Genomic DNA, 23,370 nt, shown 5'->3' on the forward strand with positions numbered 1-23,370 from the left:
GGCAACTCCTGAATTTTACTTTTGAAGAGAAAAATTGGGCAAGAATTATTCCACTAAGAACCTGTAGCCTCTGAAATTTCAAATAACAGATTCTGCTTTCTTTTAACTGATTGGTAAAAAGATATACATTAAATCTTAATCATTAAATTGAGTGCTTATTTGCAAATTAATGTTATAAAATCTCATTATTATACTTTAATAACCTACGCTATGTCCAAAAATATGTAAGGTAGTCTTACAAAAAGAGCTATATTAAACTAATGATGCGCATGGCATATTACATTGAAACACCAAGTCCCTTATCTATGTTATGGTACAATGAAGAAAACAACTAAATGATTCAAGACAAAGTTAAACAGTAAATTTTTAATAACTGAGATAACTGTACATATTAATCTATAGTATTTTTCACCTATGCACATATATATATATATACACTGGTGAACACAAAACTAAATGCTAATTGATTTGCAGAGTTTAAGTGAAATTAAGAAACACTAACCCAGTGTTCCCATCTTGGCGCAGTGGTTAAAGAATCTGACTAGGAACCATGAGGTTGAGGGTTCGATCCCTGTCCTTGCTCAGTGGGTTAAGGATCCAACGTTGCCCTGAGCTGTGGTGCGGGTCGCAGACGTGGCTTGGATCCTGTGTTTCTGTGGCTCTGGCATAGGCTGGCGGCTACAACTCTGATTTGACTCCTAGCCTGGGAACCTCCATATGCCACAGGTGCGACCCTAGAAAAGACAAAAGTCAAAGGAAAAAAAAAAAAAGAAGCACTAACCTCTCAGTGGCCTCACTTCCACTTTATCCACCCAAATGCGTGAAGAGTGTTTAAAAAAGTGACTTCTAATACCAGTACTTTCTAGAGGTTAATATTTATTTCCTTTTAAAGCTTAAAAGCTCCTTCTCCTCTCTTTTACATAACACAGAAAAGTATGGTTTCGTCTAAACATGACCCTATTTTTTAAATTGACAAGACAGAGTGTTAGGGAGAATACAAAGAAATGGGGATACTGCCCTGGAGAGCTTAAATTGAGAAATTTTTGAAAGATAACTTGGCATCGCTATCAAAAATTTTACATGTACACAGAAATTTATACAAAGACGCAATCAAAGTATAAAGTAATACAATAAATGGATAATAAAGTAATAAAATAAATGGATATTACATAATTATTTTTAATAACTAAAAATTAAAATCCCTAAGTGTTTGTCAATAAAGGAACTGACTGAAAAAACTTATACCCACACAATGGAGTGAATTTTAAATGAGAGAAAGATGCTTATGATAAATTAAATTAAAAAGCAGAACAGCTGGATAGTAAATCTCATTTTTAAATTCCATAAATAAGAATGTATATGTACATATTAAAATATGCATAGAAAACAGATATAATATATATCAAAGTTGAAGAGAGTTAACCGAAAATCTCTTCTTTCTACTAAATATTAGTTTATCTGAGCAGTTATATATTCCTTAAAATTTCAAAAAAAAAAAAATCATAAGCACACAGATCGTTTTAACATTTTAAAGTGTTCTAGTCAACATTTTAAAACTTAGGCATTTTTCCATCATCTTCCCAATGGACTTTCCTTTCTTTTAATATTTGCTAGTTACTATACATATAAGTCTGATTTTTCTCCAAACACATAATGGATATGATCCTCATAAACTTTAAAAGGCATCATATTCAACTTGGCAGAATTATGTGAAACAAAGTTACTGTGACACAAACAATCATCATTATTTTTAAAAACATCACTTTTTAAGTATTTCACCCCAAATATTCTCTATCTTTGGAACAAACGAATGGGACTTTTTAAAAACTTTAAGTGATCTCTGTTGTGACAGATAAAACTCTTATCTTATTTTTCACCTACATACCCTACAGGTTGTAACAGTAACATTTTTTTTCAATAAGTGAACCCTTCATCATAAAAATATTTTCCAAGGTTATCAAACTGTTAACTTTATTAATGGCTTTACCTTGATTTATAGCAATCACAATTTCTCCATCTAAACACAAAGAAAAAATTTTGATACTGAAAAATTTAGGCCAACTCCCTATTTCTCATATTTTTAAATTTAATATTTAAACTTAATTTTCAAAATAAAAGCTTTGCTCACTAGAGTTCTTACTTCTAAAAATAATTATACTTTCCTAAAATACTTTTTAGTGGATCGAAAATACACGCTTACTTTACCTAGTTGTTGATGTTGGTGTTTATCATAACGACTAGGGCAGAAATTAATTCCATCTTCCTCATCTATCGTCTTCTCTGATGAAAGCAAACTAAGACGTTTCAACTTCAGTAATCTTAAAGAACTTTCTGGAAAACTCTCTTGAGTGGCCAAAACCCCATCTCCCGAAAGAATGGGAGGAACAACTCTCTTCAAAAAATCCATTTTAGGCTTCTTCTATGTTACTGGACCCACGAGCACACAGAGAGGTGCTTGTGCCAACTTCCTTGGTGAGCAAGTAAGGTGCACTCTTTGTGTCAAAGAGCAGAGAAACGTCATGTGAATTTAGGTGGTGCTAACACCCCCGGGTTGACTGCCAGCTGTTTCGAAGCTGATTTTTAGGACATTTACTGTTCGCGCTGATAACAAACCAAACAGCTATAGGCTATGCAAGTGCCCTTCATGTATATACATTCGCGTATGTGTACAGTGGGTGTTAACTGCAATATGAAGACTATAAAATGCTCAGAATCCACCTAGTTTAACATTTAGACTTTGAAAACCTACACTGTGATAATGGTAAGATAAATTTACTTTGGTCTGAGGTGTGTCTTACTTTTAAATATTCTTAACATGTCAAACAGTAACTTCTATTCAAAAGATAATTCTTATCATTCTGAAAATTCACTAACAGACTGCAGGAACATGAAGTTTTAAAGCATGTGAAAAGGAATAATTTAAAACTATACTGTCTTATGAATATCCCAGTGTACAAACACAGACCAAAAGGAAAAAAAAAAAAAAAAAAACCTCTTCATTATAATCAATTATAAGTATCAACAGGAGCAAAGGAAACCTTAGCATGAATTACAAAAAAAAAAAAAAGATAATTTAAAATACATGAATCTAGGAATATAAAGCTGAAGAGTTTAAAGTATAAATATTTAATTCAATAAACCCAGTCATCGGCCATACATAATTTATTTCCAAATAACTGAGCATTCTACTAAAATCTTAAAATAGCAAAAGCAGCTGATCCTACTGCCATACTGTGATCCAGAAGCATGACAAAATATGCTAGTGAAAAATGCCTACATAAGACTTTGTGAGTTTAAATTAATATCTTCTTCTCTCCCTTCCTTTGCCTGCCCTCTGGCAGGGGTACTAAGTGACCAAGAAAGAAATGGGGGGAAAAAAAAGGAACAGATAAGGTGTAAACTTGCCTAAGTAATCAAAGTGATAATTCTGAAGGATCTACATGTTAATAATAAAAATCTAATTCACTTAGTGAAACACAAATACAATCTCATTCTTCCAACACGCAACATGAAGAAAACAATTTACATATTTTAAAAGATGATGTATAAAACTGTCTACACAGATACTAGGGAAAATTATTGTAAAGACAAGTAAATTTCTGGTCTGAATTGCTGAGTTTTTAATCTTACTCTTCTGCCACATGAATGATAAAGTCAATTATTCTTTATTTCATTCATTTAAAAGATGATAAGTGAAGGTCCTCTACATGTAAAGCATTAATACAGTATTAGGGTTCAGAGAAAATTTAGAGGATTTATTAATGCAAATCCTATCTCATGGAATCCTACAGTAAAAGGGGGGAAAAACAAGGAAGTAAAAGACTTAAATTTTTTGCCTAAAGCTGAACAGAACCAACTAGGAAAACAAACAAACGAACAAACCAACCAACCTTAAAAAAATATCCATTTCAAAAGTAGATTCTCTCTTAACCCTGAAGCAGAAAAGGATAAAATTCGTAACTGATGAACCTACTTCCTACACATAGAAAAAACAAACTAGTTAGCACCATAATCCATATCTGCTATATACAGCCCTGAAGTTATCACTGTATCTTCCAGGGATTTTTGCTTTTTGTTTTCTCCATCTTAACTCATACATTCATCTTGTTAACTCATGTACAATTGACTATTTTTTTGGCTGCACCTGAAGCATACAAAAAGCCCAGGGCCAGGGATTGAACCCACACCACAGCAGTGACAATGTCAGATTCTTAACCCACTGAACCATCAGGGAACTCCTAACTTACAATATTATATTAGTTTTAAGTGTACAACATAGTGGTTCAATATTTTTGTAATTATAAAATGATCACCACAAGTCTAGTCACCACCTGTGACCATACAAAGCTGTTACAATATTGACTATATTTCCTATGCTGTACATTACATTCTCAAAACTTACTTATTTTCTAACTTCAAGTTTGCACCTCTCCTTCACTTATCTCACCCATTTTCCTACCTCCTCCCCTCCCACAAGCACCTATTTTTTCTCTGTTTCTGTTTTATAGATCATCCTCGGTTTTGTTTTTCAGATTCTACATATAAGTGAAATCATGTGATATTTTTTCTTTGTCTGACTTATTTCACTTAGCAATAATACCCTCTAGTTCTGTGTTGGTTTTTTTGTTTGTTTCCTCTTTATGGATATGGTCTCATGTTCTTATGTGTGTGGTTTTCCTCAGGTCCCTTTGCAGGTCTTCCTTATCTGTGGCGCCCAGGAGCACAGTGAGTGGTATGCAACACATGCTGATAATGAAGGGCAAGTTAGTTACCTTTGTGTTTGCTCCTGAGATACAAGACAACCACCTGTGTCACTGTTAACCTCATTGTTGTAAACTGCACTTTTAACTGGGGAAAGGACGGTAAGGATAAGGTGTTATGAGAGACACCACAAGATCTTTCTCAGATTTCCTTCATCCAACAAATATTTGCCAAGCAACGTCTTTAATGACCTGCGCACAAAGGCAAGGATATGCTTCCAACAAGAAGCTTACTTTTATGAAGGAGAAAAAACTCTTGCAACTCAAGACTCCCTGCTGCGGTTGAGCCTGCCTTACACTTCAGTTTCCTCTACCCAATAATCTCTTCTCTCTTTGTAGGTGTTGCTTCCTAATAGACATTCTAGCAGCCCAACTCTTTCGGAGGACTCACTCTGAGATATACAGCAAGGGGCAAAGCTTGGCACTCCACTATCCATTGCTAGGCTCAATCTATAAGGAGGAAATGCCAGAAAGCCTTGTTTGCGTGTTGATATTTCTAAGATCTTTGGTTGACCATCACAGTCTTGAATTCCTGGTCTAACAGTTACAGGATTAAGAAATTATAATCGAAGGTAGTCCCTCAAAGACAGCATTTACAAATCTTTTTAGACCTCACAGTCACTATTTAGCCTTTAGAATACATATCATAATCTTACCGTAGAATTCAAGACAGAAATTCCTTGGTGGTAAATTGGATCATCTAATCCTGGCTGTGGGACTCTTGAGCAGTTTTGAGAATTAAGCATTTAGGTGTTAATCATCCAAGATTCAATAAATGGCTTCAGCTCTAAAGAAAAACAAAATACAGGATTGACATTAGATATGTTTGTCATCTGTGTGTGACTCTATCCACTCTTACAGTTTATATTACAGTATCACCTGGTGCTAGTTCTCCTCTTTTAATTAATGTTGCATTACATTTTTCTACATTTTTATTATGAAAAATTTCAAACCAGTGCAGAATTATTGAGATTAGTATAATAAACTCACCATTATTAACTCATGGCAAAGCATGCTGTAGTTGTATCTCCACCTACCCACCCCCAACACCTAGCCCACCACTCTGGATTATTTTGAAGCAAATTCCAGGCATCATACCACTTTATCTGTAGATAATTCTGTATGTATCTAAGACAAAGATTTGCTTTTCAAACCTAAGGTAATACCATTATAATATCTATAATAAATTCACAATAATTTCTTTATGACATCAACTATCAATCAGCGCTCAAATTTCCCCAACAGTCTTATAAGCATTTTTAAAACAGTTTTTTCTAATCCTAAATCCTTTTCTTTTTTTTTTTTTTTTTTTTGCTATTTAGGGCCACACATGCAGCATAGGGAAGTTCCCAGGCTAGGGGTCAAATTGGAGATGCAGCTGCTCGCTTACGCCTCAGCCACAGAAACACCAGATCAGAGCCATGTCACCACTGAGCCACAAGAGCAACTCCTGAAATCCTTTTTAATCTATAGTTTTTTTCCTTCCTTTCTTGTCTTTGCAGTGACAAGCAATGCTTTTACTAGTCAGTGGTTGAATAAATACATCAATACTTTAACTGTTCAATAATATATTGAATCCATTTTTATTCACTAAAATAATCAGATTTTTAGAATAATCTATATATCCTATCTACTGACAATGTTTAGGATGTATATTTTTCAAAGTTTCATTACAATATTATAATAACTGAGAGGGTCATGGACTGTCAACTACTATACTTTTTTTTTTTTTTTTTTTTGCTATTTCTTGGGCCGCTCCCACGGCATATGGAGGTTCCCAGGCTAAGGGTCGAATCAGAGCTGTAGCCACCAGCCTACGCCAGAGCCACAGCAACACCAGATCCGAGCCGCGTCTGCAACCTACACCACAGCTCACGGCAATGCCGGATCGTTTAACCCACTGAGCAAGGCCAGGGACCGAACCCGCAACCTCATGGTTCCTAGTCGGATTCGTTAACCACTGCACCACGACAGGAACTCCCAACTACTATACTTTATATGCAATAATTTGATGGCTCCTCAGAATGAAACCAGTGACCAGAGTGGGTTATCTTTTTAGCACATAAAAGGCCCCACATGTAATCCTGCACATTTCATATTTTTATTACCATGAAAAGTTTATACATTTTTCAATAAATAGGCCACATTTTTAATTTGTGATTGAAACTCGAATCAATCTTCTCTTATTTACTTACATGGGGGAAGGGAGGGAGCACCTATAGTTTATGGAGTCCCCAGGCCAGGGATCAAACCAGGGCCACCAGAGAGCTGGTTCATGAAACCATAGCAGGAACTCCATTATTTTTTTCAATCTCATTTTAAATCATATTTAGTTTCTTACTATTTTTTGTTTAATGAATGTAATCCCCAACCCAAGAGAAAAAAGCTACTTTTGAAAATACTAATTTTGTACTTAAAAACTTCTTAGTCTGAAATTCCTTTAGCCAAGTGGGAAAAATATAATGATAGGTCATTTATTCACAGGTCTAATCAACTATGTCATGACTAAAATCACATCTTTCAAGCCATAAAACTGGTAAATATGAACAAAATGCTAATTCAGACGTACTTGTTTATAATCCATATCATTCAGATTTATGGAATTTTAGACTGCCCCACCAAATATTTCTGAATCTATTAACAACACAATAGCCACAATTCTGCCACAACTACTACTTCTTCCCCCTTTTTTTTGTTTTGTTTTGTTTTGTTTTACAGCCTCACCTGCAGCATATAGAAGTTCCCAGGTTAGGGGTCAAATGGGAGCCGCACCTACAATCTACGCTGCAGCTTGTGGCAACGCTGGATCCTTAACCCACTAAACAAGGCCAGAGATTGAACCCACATCCTCAAGGACACTATGTCAGGTTCTTAACCCACTGGGCCACAACAGGAATGCCTTGTTTTGCTTCGTTTTTGAATATCCTTCTGTTCAGACACAGCAAGAGCTAATGCTATGCTTTTTACATGGGTTTTCTCTTCTTGTAACCACACTGTCAGAGCCCTGTGTCATTTTCAGCTTTCCCAATGTTTGCCGAGAAGTTTGAATAGCTCTGTAATACAGATACAGCCTTCCCATTTTCCACTTTCACTTCTGATAAAATAAACATATGTCTGTAGTTACCTTGGAAAATATTTGGTTTCTACTTCTCTGGCGTGCTATATAGGTTATAAATATTTTTAGCAAAGATGGGTTTTTGATTTTTGTTTTGTTTTATTTGGGTGTGGTTGGGGGAGTTTTTGCATGTCAATTGCATTTTCATTTTTTCTTCCTATATATTATCTAACATAGAACTCATTTTTACTGCCTTGATGAATTTGTAGAATATTTTATCTCCAAGAAGAGTAATTTTTATTTCTACATTTATACTCTGACCTTTGAGATGGTCAAGGTCAGAGAGGTTAGATAATTGTGGTCATGGTATACACGTGACCAATGCTGTTGTTTCTTATTTTTAAAAAAAGGTCATATAAACAAGAGTGACTTGAAGAGGTCAGCTGGTATTTGACAACACTGAAGAGAAGGCTGTAAATAGTCAAAGAGCATAAGCTTTAAAGGCCCAAGTCTCTAAACCTGCATCAAGACTTAATGATCTAGAAGCTTCCATGTGTGATAAATAAAGAGAAGAGTGGCCTAGCTCTGGCACTTTGGAAGAGTCCCAGATCAAATGAGGTCCTTCAAGGATAACCTTGCTTCGATTTAGTCTAGAAAGTAAAAGAGAAAGTTGAATGGGTGCTCAGATAACACATTAACCTCATTTCCTTTCCGAAGAGAATCACAAGACTAATAAAGAACAAAACAAAAATATCACAAATCGAATGTATCTCAATTGCAGTAGGACATTTGACATATAAGTCTCTGATATACACTGATACAAAAAAATAATAATCTCATGCAGAGCAGAAATGAAGAATAAATGAATCTCAGTGATTTTAATCTTCTGTGACTCTTTTTAACCTTCTACCAAATTTCAACTTTAAGAGTATGCAAACTTATGATGCTGATGTAATCACAGATTATACTAGATCACCTGCTAAAAATGCTGGGTAATAGCAATGAGCTAAAATAATTGGGCTTCATGGCAAAAATCTTAAAATCTTTTGCTGATAAAGCAGTGTTCTCTGCAGGTAGGTTTTTCAACATTTTGTTGATTTTACATTTTTAGCCGCAAGAGCAGTTATTGCCACGCTACTTGGTTTAATGAAAACACTTAACAAACTTTTCCATTGACAAATTTAAGGAGAGATTTTCTTTAACAGTTTCATTTATTGAAATCAAAGAGAACAGCACCATCGCTTCTCAGCCTTTTGGCTAAGATCAGGTGCAAAAAGAACATCACCAAAGTACATTTTCTAATAGACTGATAAAAGTGTATTATTTAGAATAATTTCCCTATTATATTTCTGTAGTATTTCTAACCTATTCTACAGCATTTCTGTTGGCACCCAGGGAAAAGAAAAAAAAAAAGGAATTCAACCACAAAATTATCATACAAATGCCCTATCTACTCATCTAGATTTAACAAGAGAAAAATTTTGGACAAATGTAGAAACAGCCCAGTAAGCTGACAACCTTACTAAATCTGGAATTTTCTCCCTATCCCAATTTCTTTCTTTCTTTTTTTTTTTTTTTTTTGTCTTTTTGCCATTTCTTGGGCCGCTCCCTCGGCATATGGACATTCCCAGGCTGGGGATCGAATTGGAGCTGCAGCTGCCGGCCTACACCAGAGCCACAGCAATGAGGGATTCGAGCCTCGTCTGTGACCTACACCACAGCTCACAGCAACACCAGATCCTTAACCCACTGAGAGACGCCAGGGATCGAACCCGCAACTTCATGGTTCCTAGTCAAATTCGTTAACCACTGAGCCACAATGGGAACTCCCCAATCCCAATTTCTTAAAATCCACTGCTGGAGTTCCCATTCATGGCTCAGCAGGTTAAGAACCCAACACAGTGTCTGTGTGCATGTAGGTTCAATCCTTAGCCTCACTTAGTGAGTTAAGGATTCAGCATTGCCACAAGCTGTGACATAGGTCAAAGATGCGGCTTGGATCCCGCATTTCTGTGACTGTGGCATAGGTTGGCAGCTGCAGCTCCAACTTGACCCCTAGCCCGAAATTTCCACATGCTGCGATTATGGCCCTAAAAAGAAAAAAGAAAAATTTTTTTCTTAATTAAAAAATAAAAATTGGAGTTCCCGTTGTGGCACAGCAGAAACAAATCCAACTAGAAACCATGAGGGTTGCAGGTTCGATCCCTGGCCTCATTCAGTGGGTTAAGAATCTGGCATTGCTGTGAATTGTGGTGTAGTTCGAAGATACGGCTCAGATCCTGAGTTGCTGTGGCTGTGCTATAGGCATAGGCCGGTAGGTATAGCTCCAATTTGACCCCTAGCATGGGAACCTCCATATGCCGTGGGTGCAGCCCTTAAAAAAATAAAAATAAAAACAGAAAAGAAAAATAATCTATTCCTGTAACTGTGCCATGTATAAATTTACAAAAATTATACCTTCGACAAATGTTTACTGCACAGAAATATATGCCAAGAACCAAGGGAGGTGTAAGTGAACAAAACAGACTAAAATCCCTAACCTCATGGAGCTTATTTTCTAGAAGGAGCTTGAATTTTTTGGAGTCGCTCTTTGAGAATCTGAAAAAAGTGTTGGAAGCCTCTCCTTCCAGAATGCACATACACCTTATTTTGCAAGGTTATGAACATTTATATCTGATTAATAATTATGGATATGGGCCCTTGATAAAAATCCTTATGTTTACTTTCTTTTTTGTTTGGTTGTTTGATTTTTTTCTTTTTTAGGGCCACACTCGCAGCATATGGAGGTTCCCAGGCTAGGGGTCTAATTGGAGCCATAGCTGCTGGCCTACACCACAGCCACAGCAACATGGGATCTGAACTGTGTCTACAATCTACACTCACAGTTCATGGCAACGCCGGATCCTTAACCTAGTGAGCGAGGCCAGAGATCGAACCCACGCCTTCATGGGTAATAGTTGGATTTGTTGCCACAGGAACTCCTCATGTTTACTTTCTGTCTCTACCATTTATAGCTGATAGTTTCATAACTGTACTACTCATAGCATAAGGAAGGAGTACAGTATCCAGTGGGTGTTGATCCCAGGAACCCTTGTGGAAACCAAAATCATCAAATGCTTAAGTCCCTTATATATAATTGCATAGTATTTGCATGTAACCCACACGATTCCTCCTATATGCTTTCAATCCTCTTTCGAGTCCTTACAATACCTAATACAATGTAAATGCCATGTAAATAGTTATAAATACAATGTTAATGCTGTGATGAGCTACAAATTCAGTTTAGCTTTTTGGAACTTTCTCAAATTTTTTTTTTTCCTGAAAATTTTGGATCAAAGTTTGGTTAAATCTGTGGATGTGAAAAGTCTCATATATAGAGGACTGACTGTACTTTTTTTCCCATTAAAATATTTAAGGCCTTCAAATATTCAATAGAATGTTTTCTCTTTAATCCATTCGTACCTCTCACAAATTGCTAGACTGTCAGATTACCCTTTATCAATCTTGGCCTTTCCAGAAATAAAAAAAGATCCTAACCTCTTCTGGGAGCTTCACAGGGAACTTTTTGATTTCATTAATTATTCTCTGGACCTTCTTAAGTTAAAACACTCCTCCCCCTGCTCTAGTCGCCAACTGAAACCTCTGCAGAAATAACCCAGTCTCTGGAGAAAGATATATGCTCAAAAGAAAGCAAAATAAAACCTTAACCTTAACAGAAGCCATCAATTGTGCTCAAATTTTTTTCTTACTTTTCACAAAAGGAGAGTAACTCCTTAGAAAAAAGCTTTTTAAAATACAACATCTAAAACACTTTTAGGGTCGGTAACCATCTCTAATCAACATCTTATGCCTTTTATACCTATAATTTTTAAAAATTATATGCTAGAAATTGCTCTAATTATGATCCTGAGGTCCTATAAGATCAAACATCAAAGAAAATTCATGATAATTTTATACATATATTTTATGTTTATATGAAACAAATTACAATAAAAAGGTTGAGGCTAATCTAGATTTTAAGTTAGACAGAAAAATGAATAACTAGCTGTGCAAGGTCTTAGAGCAAGTAATGGCCACAATTTAATCCCCTAAATTTGTCTCTTCTCATTTTCTCTATGTGTATAGTCTCCAGCAATCTTACTAGCCTCACTTTTATAAGAGCAACGATGAAAGCACAAATTCCCACTGACGTTTAGGTGACCTATTTCTCCCAAATGTATAGCATCAAAACAATTTCTCTAAGTTTAAGGAAGAATGATCATTTGTTACCTGAAGTCTCATAATTTGTATCAAAGGCCTTTAAAATGTTTATGCTCGTTGACCCAATAATTCCACTTCTAAGAGTTTTTTCTAGGAAGATAATCAGAAGTGCACATACAGATTTATTCACAAAGATATCATTGTACCATTATTCCTATGAGCAGAAACTGCAGGGGAGGCACAGAACAAAAACAAAGGACCAGTTGAAAAAAATGCATGGTGTATTCACTAGATGAAATGATACCCATCAATTAAAAAATCACTTTTTTTTTTACACTAATATGCCATAATATTCACCATATGTTTTTAAGTAAGAAGTAGAGACAGAAAATGGTATTTATAGTATCTTCCCAATTATTGAAGATAAAACTGCATTTAGAAGCAAAGAATAAACTTAGAAGAATAGACTCAAATTGCCAAGGTATTCAATCTCTCTGTGCCCATTTCCTCATCTATAAAATAAGAACAGAACCTCTTAGGGCTACTATGAGAATTAAAAACACAACAACAATAACAACATGAAAAGTACTTAAATAGTATTTGACATGGTAAGTACTCAAATGTTTACTAACTCATATCACATAGGCTAATAAGACGAAATTGCAGTGTTTCAAAAAAAAAAAAGTAAAAATCACTCATAATTCTAACACCTAAAAATTGCCACTATTAATTCATGTTAATATCTAGATTAATTTCTTACAGGTCTTTTAATATGCGTTTGACGTTTATACATGCTTGACCATTTCTACCAGTTACAAAATATTTCACTATTTTATAAATGTACTATGTGCATTTCATTATTCCACTGGTAGCGAATGCTAATTAAGTACGATTCTTCACTCTATAAAGAATATTGCAGTGAATATCCTGATTGGCAGTCTTTGCACACATCTTTGATTTTTCAGAGTCTAGAAACAGTATTTCTGTTTCAAATGACATGAAACATACTTGGCCTGGAATTCCAATTGTGACTCAGCAGAAACAAACCTGACCAGGATCCATGAGGATGTGGATTCGATCCCCGGCCTCACTCAGTGGGTGTAAGTCTCAGACACAGCTTGGATCTGGCATTGCTGCGGCTCTGGCATAAGCCAACAGCTGCAGCTCAGATATAGATTATATACACATATATATTTGGCCTTACTCCTTACTGAACTATATAGAAAGTAAACATACATCAAGCATTCAACAAAAATGCCAATTTCTCCCTTTTTGCCATGGGTATTTAAAAGCTAAAGCTTTTTCACTGTAACTTTTCTGTTGTTTTTCGGTACAACTGCTTATCAGGCATTTCTCTTCTTCCATTTATTCTACGTAAAAGACCTCACTTTTTCTTTTCATCACTCTAACATCCCAAGCACAATTTGAGTGTTCATTACTTCAGTACATTCCTCAAAAAGATTCCACTTTTTTTTTTTTTTTTTTTTTTTTTTTTGGTGGTGCCCACAGCATTCAGAAGTTCCCAGGCCACAGTAGTAACAACACAGATCCTTAACCCGGTGCACCACCAGGGAAATCCAAGATTCTACCTTTTATGTCTAGAAATGGGAGTCCTTGTCCATCAGAAATGCATCCTGAAATATTTATAGATGACGTGTTATGACAGAGGAACTGCATCAAAATAAGTGGGAACCAGGGAAACGGAAAGGGTAGGAATAACAAAGAGTTGATCAGTACTGAAGCTAAGCATGGCCATGTGAACATTCGTTCCTCTATTCTCTCTGTTTAAATATTTATCATTAAATATTTAAATATTAAATTTAAACATATAATATTTATATAATCTATGAATATATATTTATTCAAATAGATTTCTCCATAAATACAAATATTAAGTATCTTTAGCAGGAGGAAATGTCTACATAAATATTTAAAAGACGTCATTATTAAAATCTATAACACAACTATGGTTAAACAGCTACCGTGATAATTCAATGATTATTTTTAAAAATAACAAGACCAAAAATATTTAAGCCCAATTCAAAAGCAGGGTAAACAACTACAGTATTTAGAAGCTCTCAATTACACTTGCCAGTAATTCCCACAGATAAAAACATACTACAATGCTTTTCTCCAAACCATGGCTTCAGCATACCATGCCGATTCTCCAAAACAATATTAGTATTTATATGGTGAGTCACAAGAATACAATTATGCCTCTGTATGTGCCCACATGAATATGCGATAAGTAGTTTTATTATGCCCTAGTTTTAAATAATCCAAATTCTCTTGGTGCTTAAATCACATCTTGGTACCCAGTTAGGCACATCAGAAATAATACTTACAGATTTAACAGTTAGATCCACCAAAGTGTTTATCTGTACCCAGAGGCATGCCAGCAAGACCAGTGTAATGAAAACCCTCCCAGAATGCACATCACCGTGGGAAAATATCACCTGTGTATATTTCTAACCATGTAGAAAACACTTTATCTTGGAGTCAGGTCATGATGACAAGAGAGCCCAGCAAAAATAACAAGTAACTTAGGGATCAGGGGATCAGTGGCCGTTCCCCAGTTTAAAGCAAGGATGAAAAGGACAGACTAAGAGGAATGTTTTCTAAACTCTTTTCACTGCAGTGAAAAAAAAAAGATTTTACATAAGTGAACTTATAATACATTTTATGTAACAACCCAGTATATACACAGCCACATGATACGTTTGAAATAATCTGCAATACACTTTGATACTCTCCTACCTATTTTTAAGAAGTGTTACATTCTAGCCACTACCCACTATAATGATTTCTTGACTTCAGAGTTTTAAATACCTGAACTAGGAAACTGACCTAGGGGAAAAAAAAAAAAAAAAGAAAAGGGTCAGTATCTCCTCCCGCTTACCAAAGGAGGTGAGTTTCTCTCTACCCTGCATAGAAGTGATATGGTGACATGTCTGGGAGGATGGGGAGCTGGGGACAGGAGACACTGAAGTGGGCTGGATTCAATGGACTGCTGCTTAAGCACACAGACACCCCTAAAAGAAGAATCTCTTAAATCTCTTCCTGCTCTAAGAGTTAGCACGGAAACTGAGTCCCTAAAGAGCAAGAAATTCGTGGCTACCTCTCCCACAGTGCCTAGCAAACCAGATTTCACAAAAATAAAGCACTAAATAAAGATTAAATTAAAGTAATAACATGCAAAATAAATATCAGTGTAAAGGTTTCTGTCCTTTAAATGTATGTTTTACATTTCTCTATTAAATGTAAAATCAATGCAGGGTTCCCGTTGTGGTGCAGTGAAGACGAATCCGACTGGGAACCAAGAGGTTGTGGTTTCGATCCCTGGCCTTGCTCAGTGGGTTAAGGATCCGGTGTTGCTGTGAGCTGTGGTGCCGGTCGAAGACGCGGCTCGGATCTGGCGTTGCTGTGGCTCTGGTGTAGGCGGTGGCTACAGTTCTGATTCGACCCCTAGCCTGGGAACCTCTATATGCCGCAGGTGCTGCCCTAGAAAAGGCAAAAAAAACAAACAAACAAACAAACAACTTCAGTGACATTGAAGATTCTTCCTATATACATTAACTTTCAATCAACTATTATGGTTTAATTGAAGTGAGGCTAAAATGATAAAGGAGTCTATGTAAAAGACTTCTATGAGGTTTTGTTTTTTGCTTTTTAGGGCATGAACGGCATATGTAAGTTCCCGGGCTAGGGGTTGAATTGGAGCTGCAGCTGCTGGCCACAGCTGCGCCATGGCCACAGCAACACTGGATCTGAGCAGCATGTGTGACCTACACCACAGCTCACAGCAACGCCGGATCCTTGACCCAACCCAAGCGAGGCCAGGGATTCAACTCGAATTCTTATAGATACTAGCTGGGTTCTTAACCTGCTGAACCACAATAGGAACTTCAAGACTTCCCCTTTTAAAGCCCAATAAAACCTTTTACAAATATGGAAAATAAGGTCAATTCTTATATATAATGTTATAAAATGCCATATAATGCAATAAAAGACACTTTTCTCACGACAACCTCAAAATTATAACACAACCCTTTCTTTCCATAAGCTTTACCCAAAATTCCCATTTCTCTGCAATTCTGAATTAAATTATTTGGAAAAAAATCTAGAACTTTACCAAAATTAACATAACTACTGATTTTTAAGAGGAAAATGTTTACAAATATGTTTTGGTTACTTAAAAGGCCAATTCCCAATGTCCAGTTCTAGTTAACACTTCCCTCTTTTTTCGGCTTTCTGAATTTAATTAATGCTACCAAAAATTAAACATAGCTTTAAAAAGTTTCATGGAAAAAAAGATGTGAATTGTTCCTTGAAAGAAATAAAGGAAATCAAGAATTTGCATTGGAAGAAGAGAAAAAGAAAAAAAAAAAAAAAAAAAAAGAATGAGAATACAGGATACAGGGCAGAATTAGCCTTTCTAGAGAGAGGTTTTTCATTAAGGAATTGGAGATGACGTCAAACCACATAACTGGACCAGTTAATGTCGAGGCGCCTCCACAAGTCATAGCGAGACATACACTTAACACAGACTGAGGATCAACCCTGAACTCAGAATCTGCACTAAGCGACACTCACACAGACACAACCACCACCAACCAGGAGCTTACAGCCCAGCTGGGAGACACAGGGGACAAATGCTTTTTAGATGCTTTGAGAGACGTTACCTAAACATATTCAGGCTAAGATTGGGTACAAAAGACACGGTCACCAACGTATGTGGCAGGAAAGACCTGCCAAAGAAGTGGTGCTCCAGCACCTACAACTACATGAATGGATTTTTGTCTCTTTGGGGAGCTGGCTGACTGGTGATAGAAGAGCCTTTATTTTCATGACTTTTTTTTTTTGGCTGCAACGGAGGCATGCAGAAGTTCCTGGGTCAGGGATCGAACCTGAGCCACAGCAGAGACAACGCCAGATCCTTAATCGCTAGGCCACTAGGGAACTCTGATAGAAGAACCACTTAAGTGTCATATTAAGGATTAATAAACACGACTAATTTCGCTGCAGGCTTCCGAGCCATGACTTCCCACTGCGACAGGGTCCAGGCCGGGAGCCATCGAATACCCTCTGAATTGCACAGCAGCGCCTGGCTTCATCCCCGGACCTTATCATGGGACTGCGTCCTCCCCTTGTTTATGAAAGAAAGTATTGTGTTGGGTAAGGTTGACACCGATTGACATGTTGCTTCATTTAAGAAGGATAATAAGCAATTTATTCGGATCAACATCCTCTGTACAGCAAGTAACGCATTTCAAAGTTAGTCACAAGACAACATTCCAACTCACTGTGGTCACTATGGATGACCATATAGAACATGCCACAAAGCTTAATCCTTCACATTCCAGAACATCCAGTAACTCTAAAAGGACTTACACACACAAGTCAAAAAGCACCACCCCACCAATAGGCTTTTTTCTTCACAGTGGGTAAGGCAGTCTAAAACTACAAATATGGGAGGGTAGAATTCATAATTGGTTCAGAGCACCCGAAGAAATGGTTGCCTAGGAGTCCAAAAGTCTGGACTTGGAGAACAGACTTGTGGTTGCCAAGGGGGAGGGGGAGGGAGTGGGATGGACTGGGAGTCCAGGGTTAATAGATGCAAACTATTGCATTTGGAATGGATAAGCAATGAGAGCCTGTTGTATAGCATTGGGAACTCTATCTAGTCACTTATGATGGAGCATGATGGACGATAATATAAGAAAAAGAATGTAAGTGTGACTGGGTCACTTTGCTGTACAGGAGAAAATTGACAGAACACTGTAAACCAGTTATAATGGAAAAATGAAAAATCGTTTAGGAAAAAAACCACAAAAATAAGCACAAGGGTGAAAAAAAAAGAAATCTAAAATTAAGTGCCCAATAATAATAAAAATAAAGACCACTAATTACTAAGGGCCTACGTGTGAAAAAACTAGGTAAGGGTGCTTTACACATGTTACTTCATTTTAATCCAAACAAACCCATAATGTCTGTAAATGAACAAGTTTGCAGCTGTGGAAACTGACAAGATTAGTAAATAAACTGAGAACACTGCGCATCTGGTTTCCTTCTATATTTTCAAAGAATAAGCTGTTACATAGAGTTGTAGGAGATCAAGGTCTCAAATTAAAATGCAATTATGATTTCAATGTTTTTATATTAATTCTGAACCTCAAACAAAAGCAAGGGACATATCAAAAAAGGATAATTAATTCACTATCTTAAATATTTCATGAAGAAAGAATACATTCGTCTTATCAAAAGTAATAGTAGGAAAAGCAGAAATCACATTATGGCTAACAAATCAGAGATGCTTATTCAATTCAATCCTCTTCAGTTAATATCTCACTATTTTTTTTTTTTTTTTTTTTTTTTTTTTTTTGCATTTCTTGGGCCACTCCCGCGGCATATGGAGGTTCCCAGGCTAGGGGTCGAATCGGAGCTGCAGCCACGGGCCTACGCCAGAGCCACAGCAACGCAGGATCTGAGCCACGTCTGCAACCTACACCACAGCTCACGGCAACGCCAGATCGTTAACCCACTGAGCAAGGGCAGGGACGGAACCCGCAACCTCATGGTTCCTAGTCGGATTCGTTAACCACTGCGCCACGACGGGAACTCCCAATATCTCACTATTAATTTAAAAGTCCAACAATATGGAATTCCCATTGTGGCTCAATGGTAGGGAACCAAATTAGTAATCATGAGGACACAGGTTCAATCCCTGGCCTCGCTTAGTGGGTTAAGGATCCAGCATTGCTGTGAGCTGTGCTGTAGGCTGCAGACACAGCTTGGATCCCACATTGCTGTGGCTGTGGTATAGGCCAGCAGCTAAGGCTCCAATTCAACCCCTAGCCTGGGAACCCATATGCTGACTATTTGGCCCTAAAAAGCAAAGAAAGGAAGAAAAAAGAAAAGAGAAAAAAAAAAGTCCAAGAACTACACTTTATAAATGACAGTGACATTTCCCTGTTTCAGCTAGAATTCTTACAATAATCTTTAAACTAAAATGTAAGTTTCCCAAAGATGGATGCTGATGGTTTAAATAGTGATAATTCAGTCTGGTGCAAAACTGTGTCCACAGTTTCTACACATCAGGGAAAACCTGACCAATATGCAAACATCAACTACAGTATCTGTGGCTTAACTGAAACTTCCCTCCACCCCACTTAAACGATCCTTTTTCTCCTGGATCCTTGCTTCCCTCTTTTCCTTTATTCCTGCTCCCTGTTGAGAGAATTTTTGTCCCTGGCTCAGTTTAGTGGATTCAAGGTCACTGGAATTACACTTTTTGAATGTTTGACTCCGGACCAACTTTCCAATTCAGGTTATGCTCTTACTGCTAAGAATTTTAATATATGTTAACACATGAATTTTAATTTAGTGTTAGATGTAAACACCAACAGGAAGACGTCAAAGCAAAAAGGCAAAAAAAGAAAAAAAAATCTTTAACTTTTCTAGAAACCTAATACCAGGTACTGTATAATAAATGAAAACAGGCGTTCCCATCGGGGCTCAGCGGTTAATGAACCTCACTAGCAACCATCAGGACGCAGGTTCGATCCCTAGCCTCGCTCAGTGGGTTCAGGATCTGGTGGTGCCATGAGCTGTGGTGTAGGCCGCAGACGCAGCTTGGATCCCAGTTGCTGTGGCTATGGTGTAGGCCGGCAGGTACAGCTCCGATTAGACCCCTGGCCTGGGAACCTCCATAGGCCTCGGGTTCGGCCCTAAATATCTATGCGCATACATAAATAAATACAGACATAATTCTACTACCCTCACTGAGCCCAAATGTACATCAAACTAGGTGGTGAAGAACACAATAAATAAGACCTACACATTAAGTTATTAGAAGTGTGGTATGACTCATCCAGCTTGAGGACCGCCTCTAAACTGTCCTAGGAGGAGAGTGTTCTAGAAAGTTCCAATATGGGAGTTCCCGTCCTGGCGCAGTGGATGACGAATCCGACTAGGAACCATGAGGTTGCGGGTTCCGTCCCTGCCCTTGCTCAGTGGGTTAACGATCTGGCGTTGCCGTGAGCTGTGGTGTAGGTTGCAGACCCAGCTCGGATCCCGCGTTGCTGTGGCTCTGGCGTAGGCCGGTGGCTACAGCTCCGATTCGACCCCTAGCCTGGGAACCTCCATATGCCGCGGGAGCGGCCCAAGAAATAGCAGCAACAACAACAACAACAACAACAACAAAGACAAAAGACAAAAAAAAAAAAAAAAAAAGTTCCAATATGACAATGGAGCTGTTATAAAACAACAAAAGCATATCTTTTAACATAATGGCGTCTGAATTAACGTTGTGATTATATTTGGCACTGTAATATTCATGCAGAATTTTAATGAGAAAGGAAATAAGATGTGGAGAGTGAAAAGGGAGGTGCTGAGTCATTTCTCCGACCTTATCAGGTTTTTTTTTCACCTGCACTTACCAGTTACATAAATCCTATGTGGAATGCAGTATTTCATTTATGACAATTTTATCTTTCAAGCCTTTCATAAACCTGTCACACCATGAGCTACATGAAACAATTTTCATTGCATATATACTTAGTTTTAAAAATACAACTTTCATCACGCCAAACTTAATGCATTATGACTTGATATCAATGCAAATGACTTGATATCAATGCAAATGATAATTTGATTCTTACCTATAAGCACCTGCCCTAGTTAATATTTCAAAGTGATTTTTAAAAAATCATATTTGAGAAACTAAGACTTGAAGTCCTAACTTAATCTTAAGCAAGCTCATTTAAAATCTTCATTAAGTTTTTTTTTTTTTTTTTGCATTTTAGGGCCACACCTGAGGCGTATGGAAATTCTCAAGCTAGGGCTCAAATTGGAGCTGCAGCTGCCAGCCTACACCACAGCCATAGCAACACAGTATCTGAGCCACATCTGCAACCTACACCACAGCTCATGGCAACACCAGATCCTTAACCCAATGAGTAAGGCCAGGGATCGAATCTGCATACTCATGAATACTAGTTGGGTTCATAATCCACTGAGCCTCCATTAAGAGATTTTTACCTGGAGTTCCCGTCATGGCACAGTGGAAATGAATCCTACTAGAAACCATGAGGTTGCGGGTTCAGTCCCTGGCCTCGCTCAGTGAGTTAAGGATCCAGTGCTGCCGTGAGCTGTGGTGTAGGTCACAGATGCAGCTCAGATCTGGTGTTGCTGTGGCTGTGGCATAGGTTGGCAGCTGTAGCTCTGATTGGACCCCTAGCCTGGGAACCTCCATATGCTACAGGTGCAACCCTAAAAAGACAAAAGACCAAAAAAAAAAGATATTTTTACCTTAAGATAATACAACCATAATACTCTCATTGGTTAACATTGCAGAAACACCAAAATTTTAAAATGTGACTTCAGAAAATTTAATTTAAAAATAGGTTTAGGAGTTCCCAACGTGGCTCACGGGTTAACGAATCTGACTAGCATCCATGACGACATAGGTTCGATAGCTGGCCTTGCTCAGTGGGTTAAGGATCCAGTGTTGCCATGAGCTGTGGTGTAAGTCAGAGACATGGCTCAAATCCTGCGTTGTTGTGGCTGTGGCATAGGCTGGCAGCTACAGCTCTGATTCGACCTCTAGCCTAGGAACCTCCATAGGCCGTGGGTGTGGCCCTAAAAAACAAAAAACAAAAGGTTTAAGAAGTTTAGTTTCTACTGCATTTCCAATGACAAAATTAAATCCCATTTGGTATGGAAGCCAAATTGTTACATCCCTTTTATTGCATCAATATGTATTAGGAAACAAAAACAATCATTTAAGTCAAGAGGTGAGCCAAAGAGACTTAAAATTAGATTAATACCCAAAAAGTCACATGCAAGACCAATCTGTATAAACCCTATTTCCACTTTAAGTTCAGAGAAGTGACCTCATATGAGAAGGCAGGACAATGCACCTAGTACAGTTACATAATACTAAGCTATATTAACTTAAAGTGATTTAAACCCATTTATAGGAAGAAAGAGAGAGAGGGAATAAGAGAGGAAAAAAAGAAATGCTGTGAGAATTTTAAAAGCTAGATAGAATACATAAAACCATTTTTGCAAGTGTATCGAATAATGATAGTACACAAAACAAACAGGCTGGCCGGCCCTGACAGACCAATAAAATCACGGGTGAGAATCAAGCATGTGAAACTTAGTCAACATGCAGACCACCTTTTTTTTTTTTTTTTGCTTTTTAGGGCCGCTGGTGCAACATATGGAAGTTCCCAGGCTAGGGGTCTAATTGAATTGAAGCTGCAGCGGCTGGCCTATACCTCAGGCACAGTACTGCAGGATCCAAACCACATCTTCGACCTACACCACAGCTCATGGCAATGCCAGATCCTTGACCCACTGAGCGAGGCCAGGCATCGAACCCGCAACCTCATGGATACTAGTTGGGTTCACTACCACTGCGCCGCAACGGGAACTCCCAGACCACCACATTTAGCCTAGCAAGATACCTGGTCAGAAGAAAATGGCCAAGTGGACAATGAGTCTGCAAGATATCTCAGATAAAAGCAGAGATACACTGAGATATGCCACATATGGTGATTTTATTACTCACTCCCCACCACCATAGAAATTGAGTATTAATGCTCTAAATACCCCCCCAGTAAGTCATAAGAACTCCCTGATGTTGCCATATAAACATATTTTTGCCAAACTCGTGTAGCGAGTTTAAGTATTACCTGATATTCACTGAACGGTAAAGAGTGTCTCAAAAGCCAAGTCAGATGTTACTATCTCTAAATGAGGTCACTCCTGGAAGGTTCAATACAAGATATTTATAAACTTGTACTTGAGACCTGCCTCTTTTATAAGAGGTGACGGTGAGGGATCTAGCACATGGAATGCTCCCTAATCGCCTATAATTCAATAACTAGCTATTGAGTCCTTATCAGTTACAAAAAAGAAATAAACACAATTCTTTGCACTCCAAATAAATACGGTAATATTTCTAATACAACACAGGCTCTGATGACTCTTAGAACTGACCTATCAACAGAGGTTAAAAGTCACCCTGGCTGAAGGGATTTAAGAAGGACTACAGGAATAGTTAGGATCTGAATGGAGACTTTAGAGGAAATAAAAAAAAAAAAAAAAAAGGCAGGGGAGTGGAGGATAGGGTTCAAGAGGCAGAGATGTCATGACAGAGGTGGAGATTAATTAAAGAAAAGAAGTAACAAAATATCTATCTTGGCTGCCTAAAGAAAAGTTGTCTTAGGGAGTTACCGTTATGGCACAGCAGAAATGAACCCAACTAGTATCCATGAGGTTGCAGGTTCAATCCCTGGCCTTGCTCAGTGGGTTAAGGATCCGGCATTGCCCTGAGCTGCAGTGCAG

General features: G+C 37.6%; 1 protein-coding gene across 13 annotated transcripts in view; it reads right to left on the bottom strand.

Annotated features, from left to right (window-relative positions):
- The window catches only part of FRYL (FRY like transcription coactivator), a 350,059-nt gene that overhangs the window by 223,409 nt on the left and 103,280 nt on the right, over window positions 1-23,370 (bottom strand). For 10 of the 13 annotated variants that reach the window (XM_021101188.1, XM_021101182.1, XM_021101176.1 and 7 more), the window contains exon 1: window positions 2,206-5,410. In XM_021101188.1, coding sequence (XP_020956847.1) covers window positions 2,206-2,407 — 202 coding nt within the window. In that variant the 5' untranslated portion in view covers window positions 2,408-5,410. The other 3 variants (XM_021101186.1, XM_021101187.1, XM_021101185.1) reach the window with 1 other exon arrangement.

The sequence above is a fragment of the Sus scrofa genome, chromosome 8 (assembly GCF_000003025.6).
Source record: "Sus scrofa isolate TJ Tabasco breed Duroc chromosome 8, Sscrofa11.1, whole genome shotgun sequence".
Taxonomy (NCBI): Eukaryota; Metazoa; Chordata; class Mammalia; order Artiodactyla; family Suidae; genus Sus; species Sus scrofa.